The sequence below is a fragment of the Myxocyprinus asiaticus genome, chromosome 8 (genome assembly GCF_019703515.2).
Source record: "Myxocyprinus asiaticus isolate MX2 ecotype Aquarium Trade chromosome 8, UBuf_Myxa_2, whole genome shotgun sequence".
Taxonomy (NCBI): Eukaryota; Metazoa; Chordata; class Actinopteri; order Cypriniformes; family Catostomidae; genus Myxocyprinus; species Myxocyprinus asiaticus.
In genome coordinates, this window is record NC_059351.1 from 18,062,370 (window position 1) to 18,080,569 (window position 18,200).

The 18,200-nt window shown below is 36.6% G+C and overlaps 1 protein-coding gene across 2 annotated transcripts in view; it reads left to right on the forward strand.

The window, feature by feature from the left end:
- Positions 1 to 18,200, forward strand: part of LOC127445114 (growth arrest-specific protein 6-like) — a 61,929-nt gene that overhangs the window by 42,176 nt on the left and 1,553 nt on the right. Inside the window, exons 7-14 of one of the 2 annotated variants that reach the window (XM_051704916.1) lie at positions 1,715 to 1,840; positions 5,877 to 5,998; positions 7,606 to 7,751; positions 8,227 to 8,416; positions 13,826 to 13,990; positions 14,863 to 15,031; positions 16,670 to 16,812; positions 16,899 to 17,106. In XM_051704916.1, the coding sequence (XP_051560876.1) occupies positions 1,715 to 1,840; positions 5,877 to 5,998; positions 7,606 to 7,751; positions 8,227 to 8,416; positions 13,826 to 13,990; positions 14,863 to 15,031; positions 16,670 to 16,812; positions 16,899 to 17,106 (1,269 nt within the window). The remainder of the gene's footprint in view (positions 1 to 1,714; positions 1,841 to 5,876; positions 5,999 to 7,605; positions 7,752 to 8,226; positions 8,417 to 13,825; positions 13,991 to 14,862; positions 15,032 to 16,669; positions 16,813 to 16,898; positions 17,107 to 18,200) is intronic. The other variant, XM_051704917.1, reaches the window with a different exon arrangement.

The following is an 18,200-nucleotide window of genomic DNA, read 5'->3' on the forward strand; positions in this document are numbered from 1 at the left end:
AAGAACTAGGTATAAAACTTTGCAGCTTGACAAAAACAAAGGTGGTATGTCCCTTCTCAGTCTGAGAGATTATTATGATGCTGCACAATTAAGACCATTGGTGTATTGGTGTGATTCAGAGGTGGAGGCAAAATGGAAGGATATAGAGAGTTCAAGCATTAATAGGCAAAAAAAGTTCATTTTCAAATGCAGATCCCTCATCTTAGTCCACTTACTCAATTTATGCTGAAAATTTGGTTTAGAGTGGTAAAGGATTTGCAATTGGAGAAACATATCCAAATTCTAACCTGGGTGGCACACAACCCCGATTTTATACCAGGGACCCTGGATTGCAGGTTCAAGAAGTGGGTTTATTTAGTTATTTCTTCAGTATGTACAATTATAGATGATGGTAATAATGAAAGCTTCCAAACTTTAAAGGGACAAATACAACCTGGTAAATAAAGATTTTAGATATTTACAGGTACGTCAGTTTTACTTGAAAGAAGTAAAGGACAGTTCTCAGATTAACCAGCTAATACAGATTATTATACAAGCATACAGAAAGGGCACAAGTAGGACTATATACATGCTATATCAAGCTATAACAAGATTTAGGAGACAGTCAACAGAATATATACGGAAGAAATGGGAAAAATAATTGAACATTACCATGGCTCCTGAGCAATGGCACACAATGTGTGCTCAACATATTTCCACAAGCTCAAGAATGTGGCGTGAGTTCTGTTGGAAAAATCGGACATGATTTTTGTTTCTCCAAGAATTAAAGCTATGCAAACTGGTGCCCCCCACCCATGCTGGTGAAACTGTGGAGCTGAGGAGGCCTACCACACACATGTATTTTGGCAATGCCCAAAGATGATTGGTTTCTGGAAAGACGTATGACTTACTATTATTAATATTTTTACTCTTCAAATGGCAAAATAATTTTTTGTTCTTTATTTAGGGGATATTTCAGAAGAAATTGAAAAAACTGACAGTTGTCTGCTTAAGATATTAATAGCAACAATTAAAAAGGCTGTAACTCAAAAATGGTACCAAGTAGATCCACCTACTAAAGCAATGGTAGAAATAGTAACAAAAGTCAGAGAAATGGAAAGGCTTACATACCTACTCCGACTTCAAAAACAAGTTTTTGAGAGCAAATGAAGGAAATGGACAGATTTGTTCTCTGTAGAAAGTGATGATTGTAAACTTGAAAACTTGAAATGTCTTGCAACTATGTGATGCATTGTTGGATATGATTGTAGAATATGTATGAGATCTGGCAACTCTTTATGTTTAGGATGTTTTAATTATTATTTTTATTTATTTTATTTTAATACATTTTTTATTATTTTTTTTTTCTTGTTATTCGTTGCACTGGAAAAGCAAAAAAAAAAAAAAAAAACATGCTTATTTTATATATATATATATATATATATATAAAAAACAAGCCAGAAACACTCTTATTTTGAAATCACGATATGATGAAAAAACTATCGGGATATGTTTTTGCCAATAACCGATGGTTCTAAAAAGCAACTATTGGCACTTATTAATCAGTAAAACTGATATGTCAGTCTACCTCTATCCCAGTGCTGTTATACTGAATATCAACCCTCGTCCAATCAGATTAGAGGACTAGATCTAACTGTTGTGTAATGCAAGTCAGATCTGCAGTATTAACTGCAGTGGTTTTGTGGTTTGTGAGTGTATCTTAATTTTTCCACAGATGTGGACGAGTGTGTGGAAACTCCAGATGTTTGTGGAACAGCGACATGCTTGAACATCATTGGGAGCTACGACTGCCTGTGTGAGGAGGGATATGTGTACGACAACAACACCAAGAGCTGTGTAGGTGAGTTTACATACAGGATCTCACGTGCTTAGAATGAATTAGGACGAGTTCATGCTGGACCACCGAGGTGTCATTTTATAGGAGTAGGTAAAAATATTGATTTTACGATGCATAACGATCTTCATCTCGATATTGATTCTTAAATCTCAAGATCAGTCTTTTACTCTATACGCAGCACTCTATTACAATGAGAGGGAAACATTCACATTTAGCTGGCGCTACGCTAGACTATTTTTCCAGTGATTTTCAGGTGTGAGGTTCATTTACATAATCGTCGACCAGTATGTGAGACGAAGCACGCATTAGCACCTGCCGGCGGGAGGCCGTTAATCACTTGATTGTCGGGACTCCCTGCTGAATAATGGCTTCAAAACTGAAAAAGCACATCAAGCTTGTTTGAAAAAAAAATCATTCTGTCACCATGGCGGGCTCTTGTGTTCTCATCAAGTGTTCAGTGAGCTTCTTCTTTTACTGAAGAACTGACATGACGTCAAGCTGATCTGAACATTTTCATCTCACTCAGCTGCATATCATCCAAACGCTGATTGTAATCCAAAGTGATTCTGCCACCAAGCATTTTAATTACTAATGAAATCAGAAAGCAGAGGCACAGTAGTCTGTTTTTATTGTACATCATTTCTTTACTCACTAAAAGCTGCATATGCACGTTCTATGGCAAGCTTTGAGGGGATGAATACACAATCACACAATTTCATAAGGTAAAGTTACACCATGAATCGCTTCCTAAATCACTCTTATTACAATTGTTTATGCTCACGTGGTACTCGTGTTGTTATTTCAGAAAGCTCCACGTGGCAGGGAGAGAGTTGAGGTGAGTCTGTATATTTGTCACCCCTCCACCATTCTTAATCGGCAAGTGTGATGTACCTGCGACTGAAGAGAGCGAGATCTTAGCAAAACAGTCCACATGTGTGACACCCTTGACCAAAATCGAGTTGTTTGGAGTCTGCTGGTGTGGCGCCAGCTTTTGCAACCAAATTTCACGCCATGCGACTTAAAATGTATATATTTGACAACTGACTGGTAAATGTTTACATTTCACTCACCAGTGAATGTGTAGTATAGTGGTGTAGTATTCAACAGTGATATCCTTTCACTGTGTGTTGAGAGTAAAACTTGTTCTGTTTAATGTGTGTTCAAAGACGAGATCCACGCTAGTGACGCAACCCATTTGTCTGTGAATAATGTCACTTTTAATACCCTTTCTGTTTGAGGCCTGGGTAGATCAGCGAGTATTGATGCTGACTACCACCTCTGGAGTCACGAGTTCGAATCTAGGGTGTGCTGAGTGACTCCAGCCAGATCTCCTAAGCAACCAAATTGGCCTGGTTGCTAGGGAGGGTAGAGTCACATGGGGTAACCTCCTCATGGTCACGATTAGTGGTTCTTGCTCTCAGTGGGGTGCGTGGTAAGTTGTGCGTGGATCGCGGAGATTAGCATGAGCCTCCACATGCTGTGAAATAACAGCATATAATGAGCATACTGAAGTATTACTACTTTTAACTTTTACTCTGTTGTGAATTCCTCACGTATATACAGTTTAAGATATTGCGTTATATATGTAGCATGCTTTTAAGGAAACTGCATATTCACAACGCAAGTTACGCATTCTGACTAGTGCATAACTTAGTTCAAGTTCTCCAGTTCTTTGGCTTCTTTGTCTGTGCAGATGTAAGTTTAGAATAATATGAGGTTTACTGTATGTTGTAGATATTACATATATCATATACTGTATATAGACATAGATAGACATTAATGTCACATATTTAGGATGTGTTTGTGTGAGGTAAGTAACCCATTAGTTATGTTTGTTGTACAGGTGTTCAGTGGGGAAACTGGATTATTCATATCAATTCTTTATAGATTTTTCTTTCTTTAAAAAAAGTATAAATAAAAATAAAAAAAAAACGGATACATTTTTATTATTATTATAGTTTACAGTATCTTTTAATAAATACAGTTTGATTATTGTAAAGCTTATGTGTTTATTTCTTTTGTGGCAATATATTGTTTATTTCTATATTATTCAACATAAGCCTATGATTGGCATACAGTACGCAGCAATCAATTTAGCAACTAAATTTGTGAATCTGTCCAAAGTAGATTTATTATAAGTGCTTTTCTAAGGGGCTTCAATGTACACATGCATCAGATGAATGCTTTTGAAGCGTCTCACTTTGGATGCATCACGTCACACAGTGTTTTTACATCGCTGTGTCAAGATAAACGTTTGAAAAACATGTCTCGAGATCACTGGAATCGTAATTGCGCTCCATCCAGCTGTGTTTAAATGCAATGTCTTCATCTTGTGCTGTCGCTAGTGTCAAGCAAGCCTGAGTGTGGTTTTCTCTCTGTACAGCTGCACGTCGCCAGTACAGCTGGAGTTTTGCTTACTCCCCCTACTACCTCGCTAAGAGAGCTTTCTGGCTAACTATCGGTCCAATAAGGTATCTTACCTTTTGAGCAAGAAAAAGCCATCTCTGTGTCGGTTTTAAATCTTTTCAGATCTCGGAAGTTGTTGCCATCTCTGAAAAAGCCAAACCGATGTTGATACATGTTTTATTATTACGGGCTCTGTCGCTTTCCCTTTTTGCTTGCAGACTCTTTTCGGTTTGAGGTTTCTTTATTTTGAAAATGGGTGATTCCCCAGACTGGTTGCCTTTTGGAATAATCCATGGTCAGTGTTGCTCATGTGTTGTGGCTACAAGCTGTCAGCTTCAAACTACTACCACGCCTATCACCGCACATATACACGTGCTATAGTAGCTAACTGGACCTTCATTTCTTTGTTTACGGACGTGACCTAAACACGCACGGATGAATGAAGTATGGAATTTCCTGCCAAATTTGTCCCGACAGCTCTAAAATAAAATAAAAAAATATTATAGGCTTACCTTAGTGAATCCGGGAAATACATGGTTTAGAAGACGGATTGTCGGTGTACTTGATCATTAATGAAATTTTGTTCATTTCTAACAAAAAAAACTTACATAGTGTAGTTTTAATTGCACTGAATTTACATATGAAACTAAACAAATAAACTCTGAACACTCTGAAAAGTTTCTTGAGAGTAACACGCACACTCTTTATATTTCTTCAGATTTGAGGAACATCTACCTGTGAAAGATTTGATGTGAAGATGTTTAAAGTCATGAAAGAACAAAGTTTTTCCTTTATTTTCTGTGTATTATTCATTTCCATATGGTCAAACCGACAGTACCAGCTTGTGTTCCTGAACTGTTAAATCGTCTCATAGTCTCCGGACAGCACAGTCAGCAGTTTATATCTTTAAATGTGGTGCTTTTGATTACTTTCCATGTTTATAGAAACATTTTCCCTATTTTTTTCTTCTGACCTTTCATACCAAGTCAGAAATGTTTAGGGAAAAAGCATGCAGGTTATATAACAGCAGTTGTACATACTAATTCTCGCTGAACAAATCCAGTTAAGTTGATGAATGGCTGTTTCTTACACAAGGAAAATCCTCTTGGTAATTTGTGGTTCATTCATTTTGATGTCTTTTTTCAAGCATTCCCATCGACGTGCAGACAAAACCTTTCCAAATAAATGCTTAAAACAAAACACCACAATTATTGCCCTGTCTAATCTTATATTTGTTAGTCAAGTGTGTGTGCAGTCTCATTCAAAACAAGGAGAAAGATTATATAATGTGTGTATCTCTTTGAAAGTAATTTTCAAATCTGACTTTAAATCATGTCCTGTTGACTTTTAAAGACACAGAGAACAGGCCACATATGTCATTTTTAATGTTGATAAGTTCTTTGCTTTTAAATGACTTGACTTCAGTTTGTAAACACAAAGCAGAGAGGTAAAAGTGTGAATAATTGCAGCATTTTGTAGGTTAATGTTCTTGTAAATTGTTAGCCATTTAAAGGGTTAGTTTGTTAAAAAAGGGGTAACATCCACTAAGCGAGACAGGTTGTTCCTGCAGGGCTTAGTTAGTAAACAGCTGCCGTCTGTCTGGAGTGATGAATTCCAACTTCTTTCTCGTTAGATGTGGACGAGTGCGAGTCGCATGTGTGTGAGGAGGAGTGTGTAAACACGGCGGGCAGTTTCCGCTGCTACTGTGATGGGCGTCAGGGGAAGAGGCTGGGGCCAGATCAGAGGAACTGTGAGGTAACTGACCTCATCATCATCATTAATCACACAGAATAAACACTGCAGCTCTTACAATAGCTGTAAAACCACATAGACTGCAGTTTATCATGTCCTCATACATTTGTATTTAAAGGGATAGTTCACCAAAAAATTTAAATTCTCTCATCATTTTCTCACCCTCATGCCATCGCAGATGTTTATGACTTTCTTTATTCTGCAAAACACAGATGAAGAATTTTCAGCTCTGTTGGTCCACTCAATGCAAGTGAATGCTGGTCAGATCTTTGAAGCTCCAAAAAGTATATAAAGGTATCATAAAAGTAATCCATTTGACTCCAGTGGTTTAATCCATGTCTTCAGAAGGGATATGATAGGTGTGGGTGAGAAACAGATCATTAATTCAGTCCTTTTTTTTTACGATAATCTACACTTTCACTTTTACATTTATACATATCACCATCTACTGGGCAGGGAGGAGAATTTATAGTAAAAAAGGACTTAAATATTGATCTGTTTCTCAACCACACCTGTCATATCAGAAGACATGGATTAAACCACTGGAGTCGTATGGATTAATTTCATGCTGCCTTTATGGAGCTTCAAAATTTTTGGTCACCATTCACTTGAATTGTATGGACCTTCAGAGCTGACATCTAAAAATCTTCTAAAAATCTTTGTTTATGTTCAGCAGAAGAAATAAGTCATACAGGCTTTGAATAACATGAAGGTGAGTAAATGATGAGAAGATCCCTAGATAGTTCTCCCAAAAATGACAATTCTGTCGTCATTTACACACATTTGTGTTGTTAAAAACCTGTATGACTTTCTTCTGTGAAACACAAAAGGAGATGTTTAGCAAAAAGTTCACGCTGATCTTTTCCATTCAATTAAAGTGAAAGTTGATTCTTTATATACCTTATACTGTTGAGCTCTAAAAAATGACCCAAAAGCTAAATAAAAGTACCATAACAAACCTCTGAAATCATAGGATTGTGATGAACAGACCCAATATTAAGCGGTTATTCACTGAAAATCTTCCCCTCCGCCGTGGCTCTTAAATTGCATTTGTGTTTGCATATATTGAAAACAAGATGCATCACACTAGGTTTGAATATGCAGAAGTGCAATGATGTAGGGGAAGATTTTCAGTGAATAATTTTTTTTTTTCCAGTAATTTTTTATTACATTTTGTACTTTTTTTTTTCAGTTTTATTTGACTTTTTACTTTTCATCTTTACCATTTAAAAATGACTCATTTTAGTTTTATTTCTATTCATTAGTTTTGATATTAGTTTTCCTTCTATAGCATAGCCAAAATAGACCTCTGACTTTGAAAGCACACTTTTATCAAAAATTGCATCATTCACATTCTATTAATTCCTCAACATTCACTTGATACTACCCAGAATTGATTGAAATAACAAAGTCTATCTCTGTAAATCTGCTTAGCTTTTTTGATTTGTTCTGTACATTATAGTTTCTGTATAGTTTTCATTCTTTTCCAAACTCATGTTTATATTTTATTTAACAAAAAAAAAAAAAAAAAAGAATTCCCTGCCAGTTGTTGTTTTTAAAGTAGTTTTTATTATACAATAATAATAATTGTGTTCTTTGTATCTCTTCAGTCCATTGAGTCATATCTGCCGCTGGATATGAGGAGAAACTCTCGATCGCTGTATCTGGGTCGCATGTTCAGCGGAATTCCTGTCGTCAGGCTGCGCTTCCGGCGCCGGGTTCAGACTGGGTGGGCATCAAGTGGCGACCCAACACAGTACCAAGATAATTTCTTACAAAATGCCAACATAATTGTCCTGAAAATCAAACATTGAAATGTATATCATGAACTACATATGCCCAACAATTCAGACCATTATTTTGAAAAACAAAACTGACAATTTTGTGAATAGACAGCAGCAGAAGTGTGATTTGCCACTCTAACTCGTAAAACAGACTGTGCAAAATATTGAATTAGGATTAGCCATATTACCAAGAGGAGTTTGATTGCACGCATGACTGTTTGCGTCATTAACAAAAGATATGGGAATTGTTTTGTCCTTCCATTAAAAATGTTGATAAGCTTAATTATTTTGAAATTAAATGGTTGTGTTGTGTCTTATTTGCATTTAGCATTGTTTTTACCTACACTGCTGTGTGCATGCTGTTCAAATACAGATGTCAGTGTCACTACGCAACATAATATTCTGCTGTATCGTCTCATTTGACACTGGCCTCCTTTTTCCCACCAGCTTCACAGCAGAGTTTGATCTCAGGACTTTTGACCCGGAGGGCGTGATCTTCTTCGCTGGTGGTCACCTGAACAGCTCGTGGATTGTGCTAGTGATGCATCACGGGAAACTGGAGCTGCAGCTGAAGTATGGAGCCGTGAGTCGAGTGACCAGCAGTGGATCAGTGGTGAATGACGGACAGTGGCATAAGGTCAGAGGTCAATGCAGGCCTCAGTGGAAGGTTCATATACTCAAGCAGTCATATGTTTGGACACACATGTCTCAATTTATGTTTCTCATCATCTTTACAACCTTTTGATCTAAAGGCTTAGCTTTAAGGGATAGTTCACCCAAAAATGAAAATTCTCTCATCATTTACTCACCCTCATGCCATCCCAGATGTGTATGACTTTCTTTCTTCAGCAGAACACAAATGAAGATCCATATTTTATGAAGCAATATAATAGGTGAGGGTGAGAAACTTTTGAGAAGTCCTTTTTTGCTAGAAATTCTTCTCCCTGCCCAGTAGGGGGCGGTAAGCATGAAGAATGTGAATCACCAAAAACACAAGAAGAATGTGAAAGTGATCTGTTTCTCACCCACACCTATAATATCGCTTCTGAAGATATTGATTTAACCACTGGAGTCTTATGGATGACTTTAATGCTGACTTATGTAAATTTTGGAGCTTGAAAATTTTGGCACCCATTCACATGGAGTGTATGATAAAGGGCTGAGAAATTCCTCTCAAAATCTTCATTTGAGTTCAGCTGATGAAAGAAAGTCATACACATCTGGGATGGCATGAGGGTGAGTAAATAATGAGAGAATTTTCATTTTTGGGTGAACTATTCCTTTAATTCTTTAAATTATAATAATATTAATAAGTTGTATTATAGGGCTGCATGAAAAATCATAATTGTTAATTATTTCCATTGATATTGTAATTGCGATTAATTTAGTTCCATAAAATTTACGTGAGAACGCTTAATTTATGTGGGGCATCTACATGCCATATTCTTCAAAGGAACAGTTCACCCAAAAATAAAAATCCTCTCGCCATTAGTCACTCACATGTTGTTCCAAACCCATTCCAAAGGTTAGGTTTTTTGGGTGAACTATCCTTTTAAGTAGGCTACATATCCAGAATAAGTGTTTGTGAATTATTTTATTGATGTTTTATATATCAGTTAATTATACACACAATCAAGCAAAGGACATGTCTGTGATTAGTTACAATGCACAACCACTGCAAAAAATAATGCAAAAAAAAAACAACATTTTGAAGCAACGCGAATAGACATACAGTTGAAGTCAGAAGTTTACATACACCTTAGCCAAATACATTTAAACTCACTAAACTTTTCACAAGTCCTGACATTTAATTGTAGAAAACATTCCCTTAGTCTTAGGTCAGTTAGGATCACTACTTTATTTTAAGAATGTGAAATGTCAATAATAGTAGAGAGAATGATTTATTTCAGCTTTTATTTCTTTCATCACATTCCCAGTGGATCAGAAGTTTACATACACTTTGTTAGTATTTGGTAGCATTGTCTTTAAATTATTTAACTTGGGTCAAACATTTTGGGTAGCCTTCCACAAGCTTTTCACAATAAGTTGCTGGAATTTTGGCCCATTCCTCCAGACGGAACTGGTGTAACTGAATCAGGATTGTAGGCCTCCTTGCTCGCACATGCTTTTTCAGTTCTGCACACAAATTTTCTGTTGGATTGAGGTCAGCGCTGTATGATGGCCACTCCAGTACCTTGACTTTGTTGTCCTTGAGCCATTTTGCCACAACTTTGGAGGGATGCTTGGGGTCATTTTCCATTTGGAAGACCCATTTGCAACAAGCTTTAACTTCTTGGCTGATATCTTGAGATGTTACTTCAATATATCCACATAATTTTCCTTCCTCATGATGCCATCTATTTTGTGAAGTGCATCAGTCCCTCCTGCAGCAAAGCACCTCCACAACATGATGCTGCCACCCCCTTGCTTAACGGTTGGGATGGTGTTCTTCAGCTCGCAAAGCCTCACCCTTTTTCGCACCAAACTACGTTAACCTCTAGGAGACAGAATGCGTCTTCTTCCTGAGCGGTATGATGGCTGCGTGGTCCCATGGTGTTTATACTTGCGTACTATTGTTGGTACCTTCAGGCAGTTGGAAATTGCTCCCAAATTTGTGGAGGTCCACAATTTTATTTCTGAGGTCTTGGCTGATTTCTTTTGATTTTCCCATGATGTCAGGCAAAGAGGCACTGAGTTTGAAGGTAGGCCTTAAAATACATCCAAAGGTACACCTCCAATTCAGTACACCTCCTACAGTGCATCCGGAAAGTATTCACAGCGCTTTTCACTTTTCACTTTTTCCACATTTTGTTATGTTACAGCCTTATTCCAAAATGGATTAAATTCATTATTTTCCTCAAAATTCTACAAACAATACCCAATAATGACAACGTGAAAGAAGTTTGTTTGAAATCTTTGCAAATTTATTAAAAATAAAAAACGAAAAAAATCACATGTACATAAGTATTCACAGCCTTTGCTCAATACTTTGTTGAAGCACCTTTGGCACCAATTACAGCCTCAAGTCTTTTTGAGTATGATGCTACAAGCTTGGCACACCTATTTCTGGGCAGTTTCTCCCATTCTTCTTTACAGGACCTCTCAAGCTCCATCAGGTTGGATGGGGAGCGTCGGTGCACAGCCATTTTCAGATCTCTCCAGAGATGTTCAATCGGGTTCAAGTCTGGGCTCTGGCTGGGCCACTCAAGGACATTCACAGAGTTGTCCCGTAGCCACTCCTTTGTTATCTTGGCTGTGTGCTTAGGGTCGTTGTCCTGTTGGAAGATGAACCTTCACCCCAGTCTGAGGTCCAGAGCGCTCTGGAGCAGGTTTTCATCAAGGATGTCTCTGTACATTGCTGCATTCATCTTTCCCTCGATCCTGACTAGTCTCCCAGTTCCTGCCGCTGAAAAACATCCCCACAGCATGATGCTGCCACCACCATACTTCACTGTAGGGATGGTATTGGCCAGGTGATGAGCGCTGCCTGGTTTTCTCCAGACATGACGCTTCCCATTAAGGCCAAAGAGTTCAATCTTTGTTTCTCATGGTCTGAGAGTCCTTCAGGTGCCTTTTGGCAAACTCCAGGTGGGCTGTCATGTGCCTTTTACTGAGGAGTGGCTTCGGTCTGGCCACTCTACCATACAGGCCTGATTGGTGGAGTGCTGCAGAGATGGTTGTTCTTTTGGAAGTTTCTCCTCTCTCCACAGAGAATTGCTGGAGCTCTTTCAGAGTGACAATCAGGTTCTTGGTCACCTCCCTGACTAAGGCCCTTCTCCCCCGATCGCTCAGTTTGGCCAGGCGGCCAGCTCTAGGAAGTTTGTGATTGCAAACTTCTTCCATTTACGGATGATGGAGGCCACTGTGCTCATTGGGACCTTCAATGCTGCAGATATTTTTCTGTACCCTTCCCCAGATCTGTGCCTCGATACAATCCTGTCTCAGAGGTTTACAGACAATTCCTTGGACTTCATGGCTTGGTTTGTGCTCTGACATGCACTGTTAACTGTGGGACCTTATATAGACAGGTGTGTGCCTTCCAAAATCATGTCCAATCAACTGAATTTACCACAGGTGGACTCAAATCAAGTTGTAGAAACATCTCAAGGATGATCAGTGGAAACAGGATGCACCTGAGCTCAATTTTGAGTGTCATGGCAAAGGCTGTGAATACTTATGTACATGTGATTTTTTTCGTTTTTTATTTTTAATAAATTTGCAAAGATTTCACATTGTCATTATGGGGTATTTTTTGTAGAATTTTGAGGAAAATAATGAATTTAATCCATTTTGGAATAAGGCTGTAACATAACAAAATGTGGAAAAAGTGAAGCGCTGTGAATACTTTCCGGATGCACTGTATCAGAAGCTAATTGTCTAAAGGCTTGACATCATTTTCTGGAATTTTCCAAGCTGCTTAAAGGCACAGTTAACTTAGTGTATTTAAACTTCTGACTTCAAATGTAAATGGAATGCTGTAATTTACACTTTTCACAATCAGATAATTGTGGTACCTCTAATTTTAATCTTGATTTTTTTATTCAATGAGTTGTGCAGCCCTATTATATTATATGAATTATAATATATTATACATTGTATAAACTAATATATATATATATATACACACATTCAGCTGACCACTAAGTATAGTCAGGACATTACTGATGTAAAAAACAGCACCATCACTATTTGAAATTTTTTATTTTTGATAAAATCTGGACAGGCCAAAAAAAATTGCCAAAAAAACTGAAAATGTCATACAAAAGTGTACACTAAAGTCTTCAAAGACAAAGGACAACTGGCTCTAACAAGGACAGAAACAGATGTGGAAGGCCAGATGTACAACTAAACAAGAGGATAAGTACATCAGAGTCTCTAGTTGGAGAAATAGACCCCTCACATGTCCTCAGCTGAAAGCTTCATTGAACTCTACCCACTCAACACCAGTTTCATGTACAACAGTAAAGAGAAGACTCAGGGGTGCAGGCCTTATGGGAAGAATTGCAAAGAAATAGCCACTTTTGAAGCAGAAAAACAAAAAGAAAAGGTTTGAGTGGGCAAAGAAACACAGACACTGGACAACAGATAATTGGAAAAGAGTGTTATGGATCTTGACCCCATTGAGCTTTTGTGGGATCAGCTAGACTGTAAGGTGCGTGAGAAGTGCCCGACAAGACAGCCACATCTATGGCAAGTGCTACAGGAAGCGTGGGGTGAAATGTCACGAGTATCTGGACAAACTGATAGCAAGAATGCCAAGGATCTGCAAAGCTGTCATTGCTGCACGTGGATAATTTTTTGATGAGAACTCTGAAGTAGTTTAAGAATTACTGAACTTTTTTTTCCAAATTGTAATTATAATTTTCCATGTTATTAATGTCCTGACTATACACTGTGATCAGTTGAATGCCACTTTGGTGAATTAAAGTACCAATTTCTTTCCATAAGAGCAAAATCTGTATATTATTCCAAACTTTTGGCCTCCAGTATATATATATATATATGTGTGTGTGTGTGTGTGTGTACATGTATGTATTTACATTGTATATACTATATATATATATATTGTATATTGTGCCTACATATGAATTTCTTTACAAGTTTAATTTACTTTCACATTTTTATTCATAACATTATTAAAAGTATGAATTTTAGTGGATTGTGAAGCAAAAGCAATACCAAAACATGTGAACCCCTTCATTAATGTTTAAAAAGCATTTCAGGATGAGAAAATTAACAGAATCTACACAAACAACAACTGAAAATACAAGAGGGCTTTTATTTGTTTCTCTAAATAATTCCAATACTTCCATTTGTGTTATTTCATAGTTTAGATTTTTACAAATAATTACTCTAAAATATAGAAAGAAGATAGTAGATGTGTCCAAACATTTGACTGTTAGTGCTCATGCACGTAGTTGTGGAGTAAATAATCCTGTTTGGCTGCTTAAAAAAAAAAAAAATCAAATATGAGTGCATGCTTTGTAAGAATTCTTTTTATCTGTGTCATATGCATGACATCCTCCTGCAACATCCGACTACACAGATCTCAGTTGAGGAGCAAGGGCGGAGTCTCGTCATAAAGATTGACAGGGAGGCGGTGATGAAGATCGCAGTGAATGGAGATCTGTTCACACTGAATAAAGGCATGCATGAGCTCAACCTGACAGTGGGCGGAGTTCCCTTCAGAGAGGAGGGGCTTGTCAGTAAGGTGAGTTTTAACCTCTAATGATCCGCATGCTGGATTCATGTTGCAAGTTCTGTCATCATTTGAATCGATCCAAACACAGGAAGCATTGAAGCTGCACTTCACCTCAGAATATTTACTGAGAATTAACAAGAAGTCTTTTTTCAGAAAACATATTTCCCAATATCACTATTATAAATGATTACCAACTAGATAAAATCCACAGAAATCAGCAGGAATTTACAGAATATCTTTCAGGATTTTAAATCACAGAGAGCTCACCTTGTGATTTAACTGTCCAGTAGCATTTTAAGACATTTTTCAGGACCATATATAGTATGTTTTTTATTTCTGTGTGTTAGATTCATTTCCCTGCTAAAAAAGCCAGCATTGCTGGTCACCAGCTTAAGTTGTGTTTTGTGTGCTGGTCCCCCAGCATGGCATGCTGGTATGCTGGTGACCTGACCAGGCTTTTTAATTAGCTAAACCAGCTTCACCTGAAAGACCATGCTGGTCAACCAACTTCACCAGCTGGGTTTTGCTGGTGAAAAGCATGGCTATGCTGGTCCACTAGCTAGACCAGCACCAAACCAGCACTAACCAGCATTAACCATCTTAGACCAGCATGGGAATTGCATGCTGGTTAAGCTGAATTTTTGTTTTAGCAGGGTTGCCCTTGACTCGTGTTTGCACTCAGTGGAATTTGAGCCTGTTTCTGACTTTCAGATGTCCGAACACTTTAAACAGCAAAGATAAGGAGAAGATATAATTTGAGTCATGCTTTAATCACAGAGACAAAATAAAAGAAACAGAGACAAACTTCTCATCTAAACATATCACTAGTTGAAATGATAGTTCATTTCAGCAGTTAAATGTTTTTGTATATGTAAATGCAGGTTAACCCTCGGTTAGACGGCTGTATGAAGGAGTGGCGCTGGTTAACCGGTGAAGACACATCAATTCAGGAAACCATTAGACACAATGAGCGCATGCAATGCTACGCCATTGAAGACCACAGCGCCTTCTACCCCGGACACGGGTTTGCCTTCTTCAATCAGAGCCATGGTGTGTGTGTGGGTTTGGGTGGTTTACGAGGACATTTTTTTAGGTTACAAACTCATAATTACAAGGGTATTATGCTATAAATGTGGTTTGAGGACATTTCTAGTGTCCCATTAATTCAAATCGCTTAAAAAAAACAACTAAACAATGTTTTTTTTTTGGAAAATGTAAAAATGCAGAAAAGTTTTTGTGAGGGTTAGGTTTAGGAGTAGGGGATAGAATCTATAGTTCGTAGAGTATAAAAATCATTATGTCTGTGGAGAGTCCTCATAAGGATAGCCACACCAACATGTGTGTGTGTTTGTTAATCTGTTTTTTGTTGCAGTGTTGATAATTAAGCAATCTCACGAAACCTTTCCCAAACCTCAAGAACATTTCTGGTTCAAACTTCACCCCAACTTCATAATTTATATATAAAATCAGGGCCACTCTTGCTCGTGTGATATTGCTTATATATATATATATATATATATATATATATATATATATATATATATATATATATATATATATATATATAATTGTAAAGTCATGGCACATAATGATAGAATTTGTTGTAATGTCTTTATGCTGATATGAATAAAAAACATATTGCAGTATTTTTACTGTTATACATTATATTATAATACACCGTAGTACATATAACATTAAATATAAATGGAGTTACAAACAGACTCAAAAGCAAAATGTCCAGAAGCATTACCATAATGACAATGTGATTTTTTTTCACATCACTGTAATGACAATGATTTTTTTCTTCCACATCACCATAATGACAATGATTTTTTAAAATAACAGTAATGAATGAGATTGTGATTTTTTGACATAACTGCAATAAAAATGTTACCATTGATACTATGATACCAATTTCACATTACAGTAATGAGAATGTGATTTTTATTAATTTTTTCTTCAAATTTTAGTAATGGGGATGTAATTTGTTCACATCACCGTAATGAGAATTCAATTTTTTTCATTACTGTAATGAGAATGTCATTTTTTCACATCACTGTAATGAGAATGTGTTTGTTTTTTTTATAGGTACAGTAATGACAATGTGTGATTATTTTTCACATTACAGTAATATACATTAGATTTTTTTCAAATTACAGTAATATACATTTGATTTTTTTCATATTACAGTAATGACGATAAGTAATTTTTTCACACCACCGTAATGAGAATTAGATTTTTTTTGACATTACAGTAATGACAAGTAATTTTGTTCACATTACTGTAATGAGAACAAGATTTTTTACATTAATGAGAATGTTATTTTTTCACATCACTGTAATGAGAATGTGATTTTTTTTCTTCACATCACTATAAATGGAATGTGATTTTTTTTCACATTACAGTAATATACATTTGATTTTTTCACATTACAGTAATGAGATTTTTGTATGTTTTCACATTAGTTGTTTACAGATGTTTGATTGGCATAAAAATGTCACAATGCAAAAAATCTTAGTAGACATAAAATGTGCTTAATAAGCAAAATATAATTTTTCTTTCCTCATTTTGAGGTGATTATGACCTGATCTTGTTCTTGACAGGCTTTTTGTGGTTCACTGTATCAGTGTTGATGTAGATTTTTCGGTGTATAATGGATTATAATGTTTAGTGTTTAAATTTGTGTAGGTGACAATCAGACCCTCAGTATTGAGCTGAAGGTGCGTGCTGCCTCCAGTATGGGTGTTCTGTTCGCACTGGTTCGCCAGGACAGTGTCCCGTTTTCCATCTCTCTCTCTGACTATCATCCAGTGACACTCGAGTGGACAGAGGTGTGTGTGTTTTACATTATTTATTAAGTTAACATTATTCACTTCACATTGATTTGCTGTTACAGTAGTTTGTGTGTGACCCGCAGCACGTGCTGGTGTCGTTTGGTGATGTGATCGTGTCCAGTGTTGCAGTGAATTTGTGTGATTCAGACACACACACAGTCAATGTGACCGTATCTGGAAACAGCACAACACTGGAGGTGGACGGTCTGATCAGTCAGATGGAGTCTGTGGAGAATCTGGATGCTCTGGATCTGTCCTCTTCATACAGCACTTTTATAGGAGGGATTCCAGGTAACATCTGCGCATCAGTTTTACATCCACACTTGAGTTTACTAACACAGTAGTCTATAAAGAATATTGTTTTATACAGTGTTTTATAATAACGTTAAGACTCGTTAAAATACACAAGGACTACTGTAAGACCAGGGTCCAAAATTAATTTTTGCCACACCTGCATTTCCAACATTGTCCTGTTTCACCATAAAATGTACATTCCATCTAAATATATATATATATATATATATGGATGATTCTTCAACTCCGAGCACTTTGAGGTTTCCAGGCCTTCATCATTTATTTTTGGTACTTTTCAAATGCCTTTTATGTATAGATTTGACTGTTTTATTTTTGTCCCAGGCTTTCAGTATTAAACTATAAAAATCCATTATAAAATACAAATTGCTACATGTTTAAAACTATGATCATCTAAATTAAGAGTGAAATAAACAAACTATATTAATATTTATTGTGTGAAAATTATTTCTATACATTTTTCAAAAATTACGGCTGTCCCACAGTTATGCCGTCATTTCCACCACACCAAAAATGTTTCCCCTAATAAAGTTTTTCAAAAGTTAGTGTACTTGTTAACGAAGTGGACAAAAGTGTCAGTGAAGAGCATGCTTCAGATGAAAAATGAGACGAGTGATTTGACGAAAACAAAGAAAAATCATGAGAATTATCACTTGTAAGCAGAATGTTTTTATCGACCAAGCTGTAATTTTGCCAAATAATGCAAAAAAGTGTGAACATATTGTTTTATTATGTATTTAGGATACATCAAATTTTAGCTACGAAATTAGCTTTAGCAAGACAAAGGAGAGGGCAATTTTATTTTAAAATGTTAAAAACGTAATTTCCCTCAGCGTCATTTCCAGCACAGAATTCTGTTAAACACAATACAGAATTTGAGATTTTCATGACATTAATCTCCTGTGATGCATGTACATACACTGTTGGACATTGTTAGCAGACAATAAAATAAACTTAAAAAAATAAATATTGTAACTGTATTAACTTACTAGAAATCAACACTGCTAAAAGTGCCCAAAGTTGAAGAAACACCCATATACAGATATACTCAGTATAGATTCTTTGTAATTTTT